This window comes from Sus scrofa, chromosome 6 (assembly GCF_054392235.1).
Source record: "Sus scrofa isolate SSC_HxYL_T2T_F1_AM1 chromosome 6, Sscrofa_HxYL_maternal_Yorkshire_Landrace_v2.0, whole genome shotgun sequence".
NCBI lineage: Eukaryota > Metazoa > Chordata > Mammalia > Artiodactyla > Suidae > Sus > Sus scrofa.
The window spans coordinates 4,831,932-4,851,460 of record NC_139388.1 but is presented as its reverse complement, the minus strand read 5'-3'; the positions used below and the strand labels follow the sequence as shown (position 1 = coordinate 4,851,460).

The 19,529-nt window shown below is 47.5% G+C and overlaps 1 protein-coding gene across 3 annotated transcripts in view; it reads left to right on the top strand.

The window, feature by feature from the left end:
• USP10 (ubiquitin specific peptidase 10) overlaps positions 1–19,529 on the top strand; it is a 66,257-nt gene that overhangs the window by 12,775 nt on the left and 33,953 nt on the right. For 2 of the 3 annotated variants that reach the window (XM_021093724.2, XM_021093725.2), the window contains exon 2: positions 15,700–15,768. The exons of the other annotated variant lie outside the window; for it this stretch is intronic. In XM_021093724.2, the coding sequence (XP_020949383.2) occupies positions 15,700–15,768 (69 nt within the window). The remainder of the gene's footprint in view (positions 1–15,699; positions 15,769–19,529) is intronic. 3 annotated transcript variants of the gene reach the window in all.

Here is a 19,529-nt window from a genome sequence, read left to right as displayed (position 1 = left end):
GCTGGCTGTCAGTCCGCAGGTTCAGGACTGCATTCTGCAGATGAAGCTCAGGAGCAGGGTGTGCAGAGTTTCACGGGACAGATTTGCCTTCCCTAGAAATAGCTCCGTAGCAGTGAGAGCTGAGGAAGGGGTGGGCTGCTCAGTTCAGAGGGGTTGTAAGCAAGATTGTGGCTGGCATTGAGACTTCCTTTTAGAGTTTTCATGGCTCTCTTGCTCTCTTTTTTTTTTGCGGAGGGGATCTTTTTAGGGCCACACACTTGGCATATGGAGGTTCCCAGGCTAGGGATTGAATCAGAGCTGTAGCTGCTGGCCCACACCACAGCCACGGCCACAGCAACTCGGGATCCAAGGCACGTCTGTGACATACACCACAGCTCACAGCAACGCTGGATCCTTAACCCACTGAGTGAGGCCTGGGATTGAACCTGCGTCCTCATTTCATAGCTCTCGATCTCTGCTGGAGTTCCTCGAATCCAGGCGACTGACCTGTATATCAGCTCATTAGCTGTTTTGTTTCACTCTTTGGGCTGTTTCTCAACAGAGATAGCTGAGATCAGAGGACATTTACTGATGTAGATAAAATGCCTTGGCCTTGGCCTTCCCAATCCCAGTAGTGTCCAGAGCAGGGATCCTTTGTTGACCTGGTCTGAGCAAATGCTGTTATCCCTAAATGTGAGGCCTGCAGAGCTGCCTGCCTTGCTGGGTGGAGAGCCTGTGTCATTGATGCGTGTGGAAGGAGAACTTCTCCCTTGGCTTTTGCCTCCGTTCCCCACCACGACACCGTCGATATCTCAGCCAGTGTTAGCCTTCACCCATGGTACTTCATTTTATTTTTGTGACCACACTCGCAGCATATGGAAGTTCCTGGGCCAGGGGTTGAACTCGAGCTGCAGCAGTGACTCGGGCTGTTGCAGTTAAAATGCTGGATCCTTAACCTACTGAGCCACCATGGAGCGCCTCATGTTTGTATTTTAAGACTAGTATTTGAGACAGAGCAAGTTACACAGAGCAAGTTATGAAATAGTTGGAAAAGATTGAGAAAGGTCTTTTTAGAAAAAGTTTGTCAGTAAGCTGGCCCGTGTTTGGTGAAGGCCAGCGGCTTTAGCTGCCGCGCGTAGCTGACGGGAAGGTAATAACCCAAGCGGTCTTCCCTGTGTGTGCAGCGGGTGACTCAGCAGGTGACTAAGGCACAGGAGGCAACTGGAGGCTTCTGGGATGTGGGATTAGGTGCCGGACGAGGCGGTGCGCATGCTGAGTTCTGCAGGGTAATTGAGGGAGGGAGACGGGTCGTGAGGAGCCCTGAGAATGAAGAGGGTTTGGCACGTGGAGAGAAACGTGCCGTGTGAGGAGGGCTTCGGTCTCATGTTAACCTGTCACTTTGGCGTTTTGAGTGATCTTTGTAGGAATCCCCTGTTGCTGCCGTGGAACGTGAGGCAGACCTTTTATCTCCTATATGGCTCACTCCATTCCTGTCTCAGGATGCTTTTGCTAATAATTAAACGTTAGCTCAGCTCTTACACCATAAATTAGAGATTTACTAGCTCATAAAACTAGAAATTTCTATAGGTAGGTCAGGCTTCAAGGTTGGTTTGACTCATCAGTTCAGTGACATCTTTGAGAACCTGGTTTTTCTTTACCTGTGTTGTATCTGTTTTGTCCTAAGGCTAGGCATCCCCCCCGCAGCAAAATGACTACTGTAGGAGCTCCTATTGTGGCTCAGTGGTTAACGAACCCAACCAGCATCCTGAGAATCCTTGGCCCCGCTCAGTGGGTTAAGGATCTGGCATTCCCGTGAGCTGTGGTGTAGGTTGCAGACGAGGCTCAGATCCTGAGTTGTTGTGGCCGTAGTGTAGACAGGCAGCTGCAGCTCTGATTCAGCCCCTACCCGGGGAACCTCCATATGCTGAGGGTGCGGCTCTAAAAAAGAAAAAAAAAAAAAAGAGGCTACCGTAGTGGCAGGCTTCATGTTTGTGCCCGGCACACGCACTGGAACAAGAGAGTGAGTGTGTCCCAGAATTCTTTGGCACCCCCTGAACCCAGCACTCTGTGCGAGGAGGATAGCACGCCCTGTGGACTCCCCTCTGGAGCTGGGGGTGTGTGTGTGTGTTGGCCTTCTGAACTGGGGCCCCCTCTCCCGGGAGGAAGGGAAAGGACATTGGGAGGATGGCCACAAAGTCCCTTGCAGTCCTGAAGCCCTGTCCCTCCCCACTCTCCTTTTCCAGCTTTGTGGTTTCCTCGTTCTGGGCTCCCAGACTGAGGACTGTCCTTTCTCCCTGGCAGGTCATTCTGGACCATCTGAACATTTCTTCTTTTATTTTAGAGTCTTCCTTAAGTTTTCTTGTTGCTTAACTATCTATACATCTGTGCCTCGGGGTCAGCTCCAGCTTCCAGTCTCTCCTCTCCCAGTTTATGTTTGTGGGATCTGGGGCACGTTTATTTCTCTCAACCTCTAGTTCTTTTCATCATCACCCAGTAACAGCTACTTACTAGATTATTACTTTTTTTTTTCTTTTTTTTTTTTTTTTTGGTCTTTTGTGTTTTTAGGGCCGCATCTGTGGCATATGGAGGTTCCCAGGCTAGGGGTCTAATTGGAGCTGTTGCTGCCAGCCTACACCTCACCAACAGCAACGCCAGGTTGAGCCAGGCCTGCGAGCTACACCACAGCTCATGGCAACACCGGATCCTTAACCCACTGAGCAAGGCCAGGGATCAAAGATGGTTCCTAGTCGGATTCGTTTCTGCTGCAGCATAATGGGAACTCCTAGATTACTAGATTCTAAGTGTGCTTAAGTGGATGGGATCTAGAACTGAAAGATGCACAGAGATCATAGTTTATTTACAGAAACATAGATAAATGATAATTACCATGACATGTGAACAAGGCTTTGAAAGAAATAGGGGTTGCAGTGAATTCCCTGAGGGGGTGATGCCTGTTTTCAGCTTGATGGGCAGAGGAGTGGGGGGTGAGGGAGCCGCCTGCATGGAGGGCAGGAGAGTAGTGAGTCCATTTGGAGTCACGGGGTCTTAGGTGCACAGAGAGGTAAGGTCGGATCCTTTAGGCCGGGAGGGCCATTACACCACGCTAGAGAGTGTAGATCCCATCTCTGCCGTCCGTACAGGTAGCAGTTGACCAGATGTCCTGGTGCACACTTGTTCCAAGGTAATTAATTTGGTCCTTTTACTCTGAAAGTTGCCTCCCATTTGGATGAGAAATGTTCACCCAACTTAATGGAGGAGTTTGGAGCCACGTGGTGCTTACTTTATAGGAGGATCCTGGGGTTATGTGAGCCTCAGCAGCTGCTTTGCAAACTCAGCCTACACTAAGGATCCCCTGGGCATCTTGTTAATGGCATATTTGGCTTCAGTAGGTCTCGGTGGGGCCTCAGAGCTGCATAAGCCCCCTGGGTTCCGCCTTCGCTGCCGGGCCAGGGATCAAACCCGAGCTGCCACCCGAGACAGCGTTGCATCCTTAACCCGCAGCGTCACAGCAGAACTCCGAATCACTGTCTTTTAGGAGTGACGGGATGGCTAAATGAGGTCTGTATGTTAAACGCCTTCAGGGCAGCACTTAACCCGAAGGAGTCATGCAGCTCGTGGTAGGTACTTGTCCCCCACCTCCATCCCCGCAAGTTTTTTGAAGGCAGTAAACATTGCTTAAACATTTAAAATACTTTTTTTTTTTTTTTTGTCTTTTTTCTATTTCTTTGGGCCGCTCCCGCAGCGTATGGAGGTTCCCAGGCTAGGGATCTAATCGGAGCCGTAGCCACCAGCCTACACCAGAGCCACAGCAACGCGGGATCCTTAACCCACTGAGCAAGGCCAGGGATTGAACCCGCAACCTCATGGTTCCTAGTCGGATTCGTTAACCACTGAGCCACAACGGGAACTCCTAAAATACTTTCTTTATATCTTCTGTGCCATTGGTGCTCAGTAGAAATCTGTTTAGTTTGGTGACAGACTGTTTTAGGACTGTTGGCCGTTCTGTCAGCATTTTTTTTTTTTTTTTTTTTTTTTTTTGTCTTTTTAGGGCCACATCTGCGGCATATGGAAGGTTCCCAGGCTAGGGGTTGAATCAGAGCTGTAGTCGCCAGCCTACACCACAGCCGTAGCAATGCAGGATCTGAGCTGTGTCTTCGATCTACACCACAGGTGACGGCAACGCCAGATCCTTAACCCACTGAGCGATGATGCCAGGGATCGAACCCACGTCCTCATGGATGCTAGCTAGCCGCGTTCATTAACTGCTGACCCACGACGGGAACTCCCATTCTGTCACCATTTGAGGGTCTCTTACGTGTCAGGCGTTCAGTGGGTGTTGGGAGGCCGAGGTCTCATCTTGGTTATTGCCGGCGGCCAGGCCTGGAGGGGCTGGCTCATCAGGGCTTGGGTTGGGCAGTGCTTTCTGACTGGTGTGTGATGTGTGTGCGGAAAGGTGCTGCTCCTGCCTTTGCCTCATTGAGGTCCTGGTCTCTGGATCGATCGATCCTGCATGAAGTGTTAGTATGTAGCACTGCATTAGGATTCTGATTTCAGCCCCTGCAGTTGCTGCTGTTTTTACCAAATAAAATTTTTGTGCATTTTGGTACTTTGATGAGGTTTTTCCTAGGTACTTGGGTATATAATTCAAGGTAATTTTCAAAGTTTCTCATCTGGGAGGTTAGAAGAATGATGAAATTTGCTCTTGACATAATTGTAGAAGCTGATTTTGAAAAAATAATGGGCCTCTTGATTTTAAAGTTAAACTAGTACGTAGCAGCAGAAGAGCCCAAGAGTTGGGAGCTTGAAAGAAGCAACTGGAGGAGAATTGAGCAGCCCAGGTAGAAGATGTATTTGGACTTCGTCAACTTAGTTGAAGCTCTGAGAGTGGGTGAGCTGCTTAGCCGGGGAATATCCAGGTGCCCAGCCAGAGGGGAGAGAGAGAATGGTTCAAGAGGCAGGACCAAGTCTGTTTTTCTTTTTAGGGCTGAACCTGTGGCCTCTGGAAGTTCCCAGGCCAGGGGTAGACTCGGAGCTGCAGCTGGGGCCTGTGCCACAGCCCTGGCAACACCAGTCGTCTTAAGTTTAATTTTTCTTTTTTTCCTTGTTTTCCTTTTTTTAGGGCATATGAAGGTTCCCAGGCTAGGGGTCGAATGAGAGCTACAGCTGCTGACCTACACAAAAGCGACAGCAATGCAGGATCTGAGCCGCATCTGTGACCTGCAACACAGCTCATGACAACGCCAGATCCCCGACCCACTAAGCGAGGCCAGGGATTGAACTGGCATCCTCTTGGATGCTAGTTGGATTCGTTTCCGCTGAGCCACGACGGGAACTCCCAGTTTAATTTTTCTAATAAAGGATTTTATTTTATCTATTTATCTATCTGTCTGTCTGTCTATTTATTTATTGTCTTTTTGCCATTTTTTGGGCCGCTCCTGCGGCATACGGAGATTCCCAGGCTAGGGTTTGAATCAGAGCTGTAGCTGCTGGCCTACGCCAGAGCCACAGCAACAGGATCCGAGCCACGTCTGCAACCTACACCACAGCTCACAGCAACGCTGGATCCTTAACCCACTGAGCAAGGCCAGGGATCGAACTCGCCACCTCATGGTTCCTAGTTGGATTCGTTAACCACTGAGCCATGACGGGAACTCTAATAAAAGATTTTTAATCCTAACAGTGAACTTACTCATAATTCAAGAATGGAGTGCAGCCTCTGGTTTTGGCTGGTAAAGTAAATTATGGCTCTGTCATTACAGTCTTCAAAGGCTATTTTCAATAGGTTGTTTGTTAGGTGGAGGTTAACTGAGAAGGTACACAGTAGACTGGGCACATCACAAAGCTATCAGCACCCGTTTTGCATTCTTTCATTTTCAGGAGATAGTAATTTTGCAGCTTTCACTGCTCGATCAACCCTTCTAAGTAGCTTTGGGTTTCCTTTTTTTGGCCACACCCTCGGCACGCTGAAGTTGCTGAGCCAGGGATGGAACCCGAGCCACAGCAGTGACCCAAAGCACAACAATGACAACCCCTCATCCCTAACATGCTGAGCCACCAGGGAACTCCCAGTAACTTTGGTTTTCATCAACAGCCAAAGCAACTCATTAAATAGAATGTTCTATATATTAACGCCTTAAAATTGGAAGAAGAGGGGTGTGTGTAACAGCTAACATGAGTACCTTTCTTTCCAGCTCTGGGTTTTCCAGGTGTTGGAAGAAACCATTGGCAGTGACTAGGAGGTTAGAAGAGAAGAGTTTATCTTTTTCTCTAGAAGTCTGTCTGTCTAGTTACACTTCTTTTTTCCTGAAAGTCTCTTAATGTGCTGCTCTGGTTTAGTGACAAACTTTCCTTTCTGGCATGTGGGCTTCTGTAGCCAAGCTTTTGTTGGTTGAGTTCCAGCACGTTTCATTAAGTGCAAAATCCTGTAGAACAGATGGATTTACAAGTTTCTGCTCATGTAGCATTCTGTTTAATGCAACACTGGACTTTGGGTTCAGCATCGTTGGCAGTAATTGTCTATGTGTATAGTGTGGCGTTGGAGTAGGTGGTCAGGGGATCCAGGCAGTTATAAAAGCCAAGCCAGGCATGAACAGTCTGAGGTTGGAGGCTTAAAGAAGCCTGTTACAGTGATAACTGGCAGCAGTATACAAGTACATGCTAGTTTAGATGGTGTTACGTACCACTAGTTAAGAGTCTTTGAACCTAGGAACATGAAATCTTACTAAAAAAAAAAAGTCTTGGGAGTTCCCGTTGTAGCTCAGCAGTAATGAGCCCGACTAGTATCCATGAGGATGCAGGTTTGATCTCTGGCCTCGCTCAGTGGGTTAAGGGTCCAGCGTTGCTGTGAGCTGTGGTGTAGGTTGTGGATGCGGCTCGGATCCCACGTTGCTGTGTGGCTGTGGCATAGGCCGGCAGCTACAGCTTCAACTTGAGGACCCGTAGCCTGGGAACTTCTGCATGCCATGGGTGAGGCCCTAAAAAGACCAAAAAGAAAAAAGTCTTGCCGTGTGAGTGAGTATAGAGTGCTTACGAATTGTGCTTGTGTACATGAAAAGTTGGTAATGTGGTCCTTGGTCTTCAAGAGCTGTTTTTATAACAGAGCTGCCTTAGCCGTGCTCTTTATAGACGTGCACCTGCTTTTAAAAAAAAAAAAAGTCAACCATATGGAGGCATCATTTAATACAGTAAATATATCAATTTTAAGTTTTCCGTTTGAGTTTTGACAAATGTATATAGCAGAGTAACTGCCACTATGATCAAGATAGAGATATTTTCAGAGTTCTGGCTGTGGCATAGTGAGTTAAGGATCTCATTGCAGTGGCTTGGGTTGCTGCGGAAGCTCAGGATTGATCCCCAGCCTGGTGCAGTGGGTTAAGGGATCCAGTGTTGCTGTGGCTGGGGCATAGGTTGCAGCTGTGGCTCGGATTCACTTCCTGGCCCCTGGTTCGGAAACTTCCACATGCTGTGGATGCAGCCGTTAAAAAAGAAAAAAGATACTTTCATTGCCCAGAAATTTCTCACATGTCCTTTTGCCATGAATCTCTACCCCATACCTAGACAGTTACTCATCTGCTTTCTGTCACTACAGGCTAAGTTTCCCTTTTCTAGGACTCTCTTTATGTGGAATTATATAGAATATTCTTCTATCTCCCTTCTTTCATTCAGCGTAACATTTTTGAGATTTACCCATGTTGTAAGAAGAGTTCCTTTTCAGTGCTGAGTAGTAGTCCTTTATATGGATGGACCACAATTTGTTTATCTCTTCACCTCTTGATGGATATTTGTTGTTCTGTGGTTTGACTGTTGTGAGTGATGCTCTCACTACATTCGTATACAAGTCTTTGGTTTTGTACTTGTACAATATATGTTTTCCTTTCCTTTTGCTTTTTTTTAATTTTTAAAATTTTTTTTATTTATATAATTTTTTTTATTTTCCCACTGTACAGCAAGGGGGTCAGGTTATCCTTACATGTATACATTACAATTACATTTTTCCCCCCACCCTTTCTTCTGTTGCAACATGAGTATCTAGACAAAGTTCTCAATGCTATTCAGCAGGATCTCCTTGTAAATCTATTCTAAGTTGTGTCTGATAAGCCCAAGCTCCCGATCCCTCCCCCTCCCTCCCCCTCCCATCAGGCAGCCACAAGTCTCTTCTCCAAGTCCATGATTTTCTTTTCTGAGGAGATGTTCATTTGTGCTGGATATTAGATTCCAGTTAGAAGTGATATCATATGGTATTTGTCTTTGTCTTTCTGGCTCATTTCACTCAGGATGAGATTCTCTAGTTCCATCCATGTTGCTGCAAATGGCATTACGTCATTCTTTTTTATGACTGAGTAGTATTCCATTGTGTATATATACCACATCTTCCGAATCCAATCATCTGTCGATGGACATTTGGGTTGTTTCCATGTCCTGGCTATTGTGAATAGTGCTGCATGAACATGCGGGTGCATGTGTCTCTTTTAAGTAGAGTTTTGTCCGGATAGATGCCCAAGAGTGGGATCTTTTTGCTTTTTTAAGGCTGCACCCATGGCATATGGAAGTTTCCAGACTAGGGGTCACATTGGAGCTGCAGCCGCTGGCCTACACCACAGCCGCAGCAACAGGAGAGTCAAGCCATGTCTGCGACCTACGCCACAGCTCACGGCAATGCTGGATCCTTAACCCACTGAACGAGGCCAGGGATCGAACCCTCATCATAGATCCTAGTTGGATTCGTTAACCACTGAGCCACGACGGGAGCTCCATGTTGTCATTTCTTAGGTTAAAATGCCCAGAAATAGAATTGTTGTATGTTATATTGTAGATGTATGTTTTATCTTGTAAGAAACTGCCAGGCTTTCCCAAAGAGCAGGATCCTTTCACGTCTGTGGCAGGAGTGTGTGAGAATTCCCCTTCTGCATCCTCACCGACACTTGGTATTTTCAGTTTTATTACTTTGTTTTTTTTTGGTTGTACCCATGGCATATGTAGTTTAACTCTTGTGGGGTATGGAGAGGCTGTCATTCCTCGCCCCTGGAAATTTTGTTTCTTGTAGATTTTTTTTTCCTTTTTCCTCTTCAGCAGAGCTCTTGAGCACCTGCTGTATGCCAAGTACTGCCTTCACTGCAGGCAATGGAAAGATGAATTTCACTTGGTTTCTGTCCCACGGCTTGTGAAAGTTCCAGGGCCAGGGATCACACCTGCGCCGCAGCAGTGACAGCAGCAGATCCTTAGCCCGCTGTACCACCGGAACTCTGGTTTCTGTTCTTTTTTAAAACTAACTTTACTACGGAGGCATATAATACACAAGCAGTGAATTTCATCCGTTGAAGTATATAGTTCGATGAATTCTGATGTTTCTTTTTTATTAGTCTTCTGCTTTTCCTCCTTCCTTTCCCTTCCTTGATTAGCGCCACGGTGATTGTAATAGATGTGGAAATAGGTGGGATCTTGACTTCTTTCTGCTAAGGCTGTCCCAGATATAACACAGACTGAATTCACTCCCTAGTTTATCAGCTCTGTTCCATGTGATAAAAAGTCCATATAGCAAGTTACTGTATAATGAGGGCTATCTCTGTTCCTTGCAGTTTAGTACTGGTTTAGAGCAAAGCAAGTTAAAATTTAACTGGCATTGTTCAGTGTACAGTAGGCCTGGAAAGTTGTTAAGTGGATTTCTGCTAAATGAATCATGTTTTCTAACTTGGAAATGCAGTCTGGGGAAACAAGTTTTAGCTCAGCTTCTCCATGAGAGCGCTTAAAGAAATATATCCAACCTACTATGAAAAAAGCCTCCTTGGAAAAGTGAGAGGATAACTTTTGGCAGTACTTTAATAGTCAGAATAAAATGCACAGACCCCACCAAACTGACTCTGAATTGCAGTAGGTTGACGTTTGAATTCTAAGGAGTGGTGCTGCCTGGGGGAGTGGCTTTGTCACGGTTTGTCCATTTGTTCCCTTCTCAGGATTCCTCACCCCGAGAAATTCTGCAGGTTTCTGCTGCAGCCCAGTCAGTGGAGGAATGAGCCTTTCTCGCCTCCGTCTTCTTTTGTCTGCTTTTGCTGTTTATAATACTCTTTGCAGCTTGCGGTGCGCTTGCATTGTGACAACTGTCAGTGTCATGTTGTTGCAGACCCTGCATCTGTCTCATTCAGAGTTTATTCTCATAATCGCGCACAGTCCGCTGTGGATGGTTGGTGCCCAACACACGTTAAATTAATGAACTTCCCACTGTGCTCTGACTGAACAGTGTCGCCTCCAAGTGTCCCCCAGGCCACGCACGTCACTTAACAAAGTTTAGAGCATATGGTGACTGTTCGGCATCTATCAAGTACTGGCCCCAATCAGTAAAATATAGCAAAGAAACTAAAATGTATCTTTTAATGCAACTACTGACCTGAATTTTTTTTTTTCACTTAATTTTGTTGCGCTATTCCCATACCAGAGACTTCACGTGTTTAAATAGCGGTACGTTTTGGTGCTTTTTAAAATAGTCACAGAGGTGTGCGGTTAGCTCTTAGCAGTCAATCTTAGAACATTTCATTACTGCGGAAAGAAACTCCACGCCCATCAGGCGTGACTCCCTACCCCCCCCCCCCCCCAGCCTGGCAGCCGGTTTGCTCTGTCTCCAGGGAGTGGCCCCCCCTGGACGTTTCACATGGATGGACTCGGGCAGCGTGTGGCCTCTTTCACCCAGTGTGATGTGTTCAGGGTCCATCCACGTGGTTGCCGTGTTAGTCTAAGGACGTTTCTGAACCCGTTCCATAGTCCTGGTTCCGCCTGGGAGGTCTTCTGGGAGCTGGGAAGGACTTTGGAGGTTGTATAGTTTGGCATATCCTCACTTGAGAGATGAGATTAAAGCTTTTATCACTCGGAGCCGTTTATTAGCCCTTTCCGTTGCCTCCTATCTCCCAAATTCAATTTCCTTGGGTTGGGAAAGACTTTGTGCTTCTCCCTCTTGTCGCTGTGTGTGGTTCGGTCATTGAACCCTGTGAGGCCCAGCCTGCTCCTGTCTGTCCCGGGGATGCTGTCCCTGGGGCCGGGCTCCGATGCCCTGGAGCCAGGGCGGCACCGTGTGCACACACAGCAGAGTTTCTTGGTCAGACCTGTGTTAGTGCTTTTACCTCAGGGGCTGATCTCCCACATCCCCAGTCCTTTCGAAGGCAGGGGGCCTCGACTGGGGGGCCCCTGCCCAGTTACTGCCCTTTCTAGGGCTCAGGCTTTGGGAGTTGAGCGGAAGGCTCCGCGCTGCGCTCCAGCGCCCCCTGGCGCCCGGCCGTGGTGGTCGCCCTCTGTCCGTTTCTCCTCTTGGGGCGGAAAGCGCTCTTTGCCGAGGCTTCGTGGCCTCTCTGGAGATCTGTGGGCCGTGCGGGCAGATGTCTTCCTTCGCCCGGCCTCCCTTGGGCTGAGATTGGGTCTTTGCTCTGCCTGTGGCACAAACACCGGTGTTTCCCGTTCTGCCTGCCCTTTAGCCAGCGGCGCAGCCGGGGGACCAGGCCTCCGTCTCCCCCGAAGACCAGAGCGGCCCCGCCCAGCTGCGCTGCCCCGAGCGGCGTCGTGTCTGCACCCTGACCGTGCTGTGGGTTGGCCCCGTCTGCCAGATGTGTTTCTTTTAGATATACTTTTCATGTTCATTCTAGAAAGGATCCTAAAATGATCAAACGTGAACTGTGGGAGATCAGAAAGCTGGAGCTGGGCTTTGTTCCTGGCTCAGCCTAGAGCTGCACCATTTCCCAGGCCCTGGGCTGTGTCCCACCCCCGCTGGCCTTCCCTGCAGCGGCCACAGCCCCCCCCGGGGTGGGGGGAGAGGAGCGTTTGTGAGGAGCATTTGGGGTCGCTTGCTCCCACTTGTAACTCGTTTATTCACCTTCCTCTGCTGGGCAGCCCTTCAGACCTAGGGAACTCTGCGGGCTTGCCTTACAGCCGAGGGAGGCCTAGAGCTCTTAGCACCGTGTAAACAGTCACTTCGGCCTGGGTGGGCCGGGCCTGCCCTGGGCGTGGCTGCCCCCTTCACTGTCCTGGCTTTCAGCTGGCTCTGCTCCTGGAGGACAGATTCATGTGGTCAGGGGCATTTTCCCCCCACTAGCTTATAAATTCTGTGAAATCAGGTACAAAAGCCTTTTCTTTCATTTTTTTTTAAACCCTGTTTTTCCTAAAAACAGACTTTATTTATTTATTTTTTGGTCTTTTTGCCTTTTCTAGGATCACTCCAACGTCATATGGAGGTCCCCAGGCTAGGGGTCTAATTGGAGCTGCAGCCTCCGGCCTACACCACAGCCACAGCAACGCAGGATCCGAGCCTCATTTGCAGCCTACACCACACCTCACGGGAACGCCAGATCCTTAACCCACTGAGCAAGACCAGGGATCGAACCTGCAACCTCATAGTTCCTAGTCGGATTCGTTAACCACTGAGCCACGACGGGAACTCCTAAAAACAGACTTTAAAGTGTGTTAATTCTCCAGAGGAAGGGAAATACTTCACACACATATAAAGAGAGGGTAAGAAATTTCATCACAACTATTTTCAGCTTTAGCTTAAAAAAAAAAAAAGCCAAAAAACTATCTTGGGAGTTCCCGCTGTGGCTCAGCGGTTAAGTAATCTGACTAGCATCCATGACGACTCAGGTTTGATCCCTGGCCTCGTGCAGTGAGTTAAGGATCCTGCGTTTCTGTGAGCTTCGGTGTGGGTCGCAGACGTGGCTTGGATCCCTCGGTGCACTGGCTGTGGTGTAGGCGGGTGGCTACAGCTCCCATTCGACCCCAGCCTGGGAACCTCCATATGCCACTGGTGCGGCCCTAAAAAGACCAAAAAAAGAGAAAAAACACAAAAAACACAACTATTTGGAAATGATTTCAAATTTATCAAAGTTGCTTTTTTATTCACATTGACCTGTTACGGTTGGACCTCACTTGCTTAATCATTTGTGTGCCCTTAAGCTCTCGCTCCACAAATTCCCAGACTCCGCACACGTGCACGAACACACAGACCCTTTTTCCACCCTTTGAGATTTGAGGGAGGATTGGTGACATAGCTGGTGACCCTGCACCCCTATCAGCTTGAAGGCGTATTTCCTGTGACCGGAACGTTCTCTTACATAACCTCAGGGGACAGTCATCTCGTCATAAGTCTGCACAGATGCAGTACTGTTCTCTGACCTACTGGTCTTTACAGCGTGTCCCTTCCAGGGCCAGTCTAGGGTCAGGTGTTGCATGTGGCAGTCCGTCTCTTCCGCTTCCTGTAACCTGAAGCTTTGCCTCAGCCTTTTGTGACGGGAGCTTTCGGAGCAGAGGCCTCCCCCCGCTTTTTGGTAACAGTCTTCATTCTGCCAAACACCTAAAATGGTTTGCGATTGACGTTCGCCAAGACTCTAGCAGGCTGTGCGACTGGAACATTGTCGTGGCGATTGGCTGCCCTGAATTTCTGTGATAAGCTCTGTGCTGTCCCAAGACTTGGGCTGCTTCGGCCTTTAGTCAGGTATAGTATTACTTCAGTAATTGTCACTAAAATGCAGGGCCGCACAATTTACGTCCACTCACTGGGATTTGTAGTTGAATAAATACTTGGCTTTTTCTTTGATTTTGGTCATTTCAACTTTGTAATTTAACTTTTTTCTTCCTAGTAAATTTATTTAAGCTAAATTTTATTTTAATAAGCAGTACTCCTATTTGCCTTTTTGGAACAGTAGGGATAAAAAATGTTTCCTCATAGTAATGCTTCCTATAATATTTCTAAATGATGCACATTGATTTTTATAAGCACTGAAGTAGTTGTCTCCAGGAGTTCCCTTCGTAGCTCAGCAGAAGCGAAATCTGACTAGCGTCCATTGAGGGCACAGGTTCTATCCCTGGTCTCGCTCGGTGGGTTAAGGAGCCGGCGTTGCCATGAGCTGTGGTGTCGGTTGCAGACACGGCTCAGATCGGGCGTGGCTGTGGCTGTGGTGTGGGCCAGTGGCTACAGCTCCGATTGGACCCCTAGCCTGGGAATCTTCATATGCTGCAGGCGCAGCCCTAAAAAGATAAAAAATAATAATGAAATAGTTGCCTCCAAGTTTATATGGGCTGTTTAATTTTATCACTTCCACGGAATGTTTGCGTGGTTATCAGAGAGGCATTACTTTCTCTGTCTATGAAAGAAATACTAACCTTTTTTCCCCCCATGCACTGTGATGGCAGGAAATTCTCTCTCTCTCTCTTTTTTTTTCTTTTGCTTTTTTAGGGCCAGAGCCACAGCCAAAGCAATGCGGGATCCCAGCCTCGTCTGTGACCTACACTGCAGCTGATGGCAACCCAGGATCCTTTAACCCACTGAGCGAGGCCAGGGATCGAACCCAAATCCTCAAGGATGCCGTTTGGGTCTGTAGCTTGCTGAGTCACAGTGGGAATTCCGAAATGACTGTTTTTTATAATGTTGAAGTTTAACTACTTGCATTCAAAAACTCATACTTTTTTTTTTTCGTCTTTTTAGGGCCATACCTGTGGCATATTGGAGGTTCCCAGGCTAGAGGTCCAGTTGGAGCTGTTGGAACTGTAGGAGCTGGCCTACACCCCAGCCTCAACAGCGTGGGATCCGAGCTGTGTCTGCAGCTACACCACAGCTCATAGCATTGCTGGATCCTTAACCCATTGAGTGAGGCCAGGGATTGAACCTGCAACCTCATGGTTCCTAGTCAGATTCATTTCTGCTGCGCCACGACGGGGACTCTGAAAACGCATACATTTTAAGGATTGAATAGGCCTCATTAGGGTAAGAGCATGTGATACCTATATTTATATTTTTAAAATTGCTGTTCGCACCTGTGGCATGTGGAAGTTCCCAGGTCAGGTATGGAATTGGAACAGCAGCTGTGGCAACACTGGATCCTGCAACCCACTGTGCCAGGTCAGGGATTGAACCCGAACCTCTGTAGCAACCCAAGCCACTGCAGTCAGACTCTTAATGCATTGTGCCACAGTGGAAACGCCCATGTGTATTTTGATAGAGTTGTTTACTGATATATGTGAGCTAGTTTTAAGGGAATTAAGTTGGAGTTGAAAGCAGCTCTGGCTAGCCACTTGTCAAGTGTTAAATGATATTTTAGTGTTGAGTAGTTGATAGGTAGCAGTTGCTTAAGGTGTCTTTTTAGGATTACATGTGTTCATCAAGTCCTGATCTGTGGTCAAGGAGATCTTGTCTTTTGTGGGGTTTTTTTTGGCACCGCACACAGCATATGGAGGGTCCCAGGCTAGGGGTCTAATGAGCTGCAGCTGCCAGCCACGACCATAGCAGTGCAGGATCTGAACCCGCAGCTGTGACCTATATCACAGCTCACGGCAGTGCAGGACTCCCACCCCACTGAGCAACGGCAGGGATTGAACCCGCAACCTCAAGGTTCCTAGTCGGATTCGTTAACCACTGTGCCACAACGGAACTCCCCTCCTGAAATTTAGATAAGAGTAATGGTTTCTCTTTGAGGGAGGGGCAGGGATGTGATTCTGGGGCAACAGCCTTGGTGACAGATCCAAGCTTTATCAGCTTTAGGATGTTCTTTACCGTTTATGGAAAAGATGAGTGGTGTTTCTTGTTTGTAATTGGGAAACGCTACATGCAGAGATCTCAGTTTGCAGACCCTTGATTTGTTTACCTGAGAAAGGTCTTTGGGAGTCTGGCCAGTCATGTATAGGATCGGTGTGTAGCGCTTTTTTCTAAAGGTTGTTGTGCGTATTTTAAGTGATCAGTGATTCTCTCTTTTTCAGTATATTTTTGGAGATTTTAGTCCTGATGAATTCAACCAGTTCTTTGTGACCCCTCGCTCTTCAGTTGAGGTAAGACAGTGTTTTTTTTTTTATGTTTTAATGAGTGTACGTATACATATAACTGATGGTTATGTTTCCGTTTTGGTTTCTAATTTATGTGTTTTGATTAAGAATTCCGTTGTACGTAAGTGTAGAGACTACTGTGAGAAATGACTGAAACCTGCCATCACATTTGACTACTGTTAACCTTTTGCTGGATTTACGCATAACAGCCTTACACATGCCTTTGACGCCGATGTTGTGTGCTCTCCGTTTCACTCCCTTTCTTCCCCAGAAATACCGACTCTGCTGAAATCGCTCAGGGTTGTTTCCTGACTGGTTTTCACCCTCTACTGCGTCCACATGTGTGGCGACAGATGGTACAGAGTATTGCTATGCGATTAAAGTGTCACATAAGTGGTTTCATTCTGGGTTCATCATTTTTCTGTTTTCTTTTTCTTTTCTTTTTCTTTTTTTTTGGCTTTTCAGGGCTGCACCTGCAGCATATTGGAAATTCTCAGGCTAGGGGTTGAAATTGGAGCTGTAGCTGCCGGCCTACACCACAGCCACAGTAATATGGGATCCAAGCCACGTCTGTGACCTACACCACAGCTCACGGCAACGCCAGATCCTTAACTCACTGGGTGAGGCCAGGGATCAAACCTGGGTCCTCATGGATACTGGTCAGGTTTGTTACCACTGAGCCACTACGGGAGCTCTCTGGGTTCATCATGTTACAGTTTATTTTAGGCTCAGCATTCTTCAGATACATCTGAACGTTTTGTTCTCACTTTTTGATTTTAGTTAAGTCTTGAACTTAGCGAAGTTTCTTCACCCGTTTCCTGTTGAGGACTGTCTAGGTCTCTGCTGCTCTCTGAGGCAGGAAGCATTGCGTCGTGTCTCCTCCTCATCCTCCTGAGTTTCTCCAGGAAGTACTCCTGGGAATGGAATTGCTGGGCTCTGCGAGGACTGAGCACCTTTAGTTTTATTAGAGACTCCGAGTCTGCTTTCTAAGAGGATTTATAGTCTGCATTCCCAGTAGCAGTGCGGGAGAGTTTTTTGATCTCATTTTTTTTTAAATCCTGTTAATATTCAGTATGGACATGCTTAAATTTTTTGTTAATCTGATAGATAATAAGTGGATTCACCGTATTTTAATGTACATTTCCCAGATTACACAAATCGAGCACTGCTTCATTCGTTTCATTTGTCCACTGACGGTATAGATTTCTGCTTCTCTTCTCTTAGTTGCCCAATCTGTGTCCCTTGTCCATATTTTTATCAAATGGCTTGTCTTTCTCTTACTGATTTATAGGGTTAATAGTCTTTGCCTTTGAATATTACAGGTATCTCCTCCTATCATGAGGGATTTTTAAACTTCATATATGCTGAACCTCTTCCCCTCCCCAATAAGGGGAAATTACATTTTAAACTTTTAATGTCAAATGGATTGATTTTTTTTTTTTCTTTATGGTTGTGGGTTTTTTTTTTTTTTTTTTTTTTTTGCCATTTCTTGGGCCACTCCCGTGGCATATGGAGGTTCCCAGGCTAGGGATCGAATCGGGGCTGTAGCCTCCAGCTTACACCACAGCCACAGCAATGCGGGATCTGAGCCGCATCTGCAACCTACACCACAGCTCACGGCAACGCCGGATCCTTAACCCACTGAGCAAGGCCAGGGATCGAACCCGCAACCTCGTGGTTCCTATTCAGATTCGTTAACCACTGAACCACAACAGGGACTCGTGTCCCAGAACTTTCATATGCTGCAGGTGCAGCCAAGCAAAAGGGGGTTGGCAGGGGGAGAGAAGGCTGATTGTTCTTGAGACTGGCTAGAAACTCAGCATCGGGGCTGCTCTGCACTTAGCAACTGCATAACCAGCCCAGGGTGCACGGGCAGCTGTAGGTACGTGCGTGTGTGTGCGTGTATGTGTGCGTGTGCACGTGTGTGTGTGTGTGTGTATGTGCGTGTGTGTGTGTGTGGTGCGCGCGCGCGAGGGGTGTGTGCGTGCATGTGTGTGCGTGGGGTGTGTGTGTTGCGCGCGTGTGTGGTGGTGGAGTTAAGGCAGTTCTCAGTCGTGTGGTGTCTCAGTGGGATTTCAGAGAAGAGAGTCGGAGCTCTTGATGGTTTTAGATTACAGTAGATAGTGGTAGCACTGAAAGATTTTGAAATCTTGCCTTCTTATTGAAGGGCCTGAGTAGCTGTGTTTTCTAAGTTAATTTGATTTCGTATCTAATATAACTAGATTTCAGTGTTTTTTTTTGGTCTTTTTGCCTTTTCTAGGGCCGCTCCTGTGGCATATGGAGGTTCCCAGGCTAGGGGTCGAATCGGAGCTGTAGCCACCGGCCTACACCAGAGCCACAGCAACGCTGGATCCTTAACCCCCTGAGCAAGGCCAGGGATCTAACCTGCAACCACCTGGTTCCTAGTCAGATTCGTTAACTACTAAGCCACGCTGGGAACTCCTAGATTTCGGTTTTTTACATTGCTCAGTTTGCATTTGTATGTGAGATTTTATATTTTTGCTTTTTCTTCTTTTTAATTTTGGCTGGGGATCGAACCTGCGTCCCAGGGCTCTCAAGACACCACTGATCTTTTTTTTTTTTTTTTTTTTTTTGGTCTTTTTGCTATTTCTTGGGCCATTCCCGTGGCATGTGGAGGTTCCCAGGCTAGGGGTCGAATCGGAGCTGTAGCCGCCGGCCTATGCCAGAGCCACAGCAACGCGGGATCCGAGCCGCGTCTGCAACCTATACCACAGCTCACGGCAGCGCTGGATCGTTAACCCACTGAGCAAGGGCAGGGACCGAACCCGCAACCTCATGGTTCCCAGTCGGATGTGTTAACCACTGCGCCACGACGGGAACTCCCCACTGATCCATTTTTATGCCACAGCAGGAACTCCTACTTTGCTTCTTAAATTATCTATTCTTATAAGTAGCTACATAGCTAAAGAGAGAACTTTGAACAATTCTTACACTTTGATTCTGCTGTGTATTTATTGTACCCAGTTACCACAGGCTGAGGGGCATCTTAGAGGTGACGGAGGTTTGGTGAATTAAAGGGACCATATCGATTCTATAGAGTAAAAAAGAAATGCATACACAGATTTCTTTTCTGTACCTGAACTCATTCCAGCATTCAGTCAAAATAAGTGTTTTAAAACACACTAATAGAAAATGGCAGTATTGCCTTGGAGTCTGTCTGGTGTTCAAATTCTGCTTCTCCTTTTTTTTTTTTTTTTAAGTGGGCTGCAGGTGAGACATATGGAGATTCCCAGGCTAGGAGTTGAATCAGAGCTGCAGCTGCTGGCCTACGCCACAGCCACAGCAATGCCAGATCCCAGCTGCATCTGTGACCTACGCCACCGCTCATGGCAATGCTGGATCCTCAACACACTGATCGAGGCCGGGGATCAAGCCTGCGTCCTCTTGGATACTCGTTGGGTTCAGAAGCTGCTGAGCCATGACGGGAATTCCTCTATCACTGACTCGATGTTTGTCTAAGTATTGTATGATTTTAACAACGAAGCACTTAGAGCATTTACAGTTGTACAGATTTCCATCACCAGGGGGCACCCTAGTGCCACTGATGGAAAAAGACGGAGTTCTGTGAGAGTCAGCAAAGATCGTTTGTGACTGCAGAGGGACGTCAGCCTGATTTGTGACTTCCTCAGATGCACCTTTCTGCTGTGTGTCTGTGCCAGTGTGAGTGCTGGGCACCGGCTGTGAGCGTTTGCAGGGTGTGTGGAGCGCAGCCCACCTTGGCACACTGCTTTCGCCCTGTGTGGTGG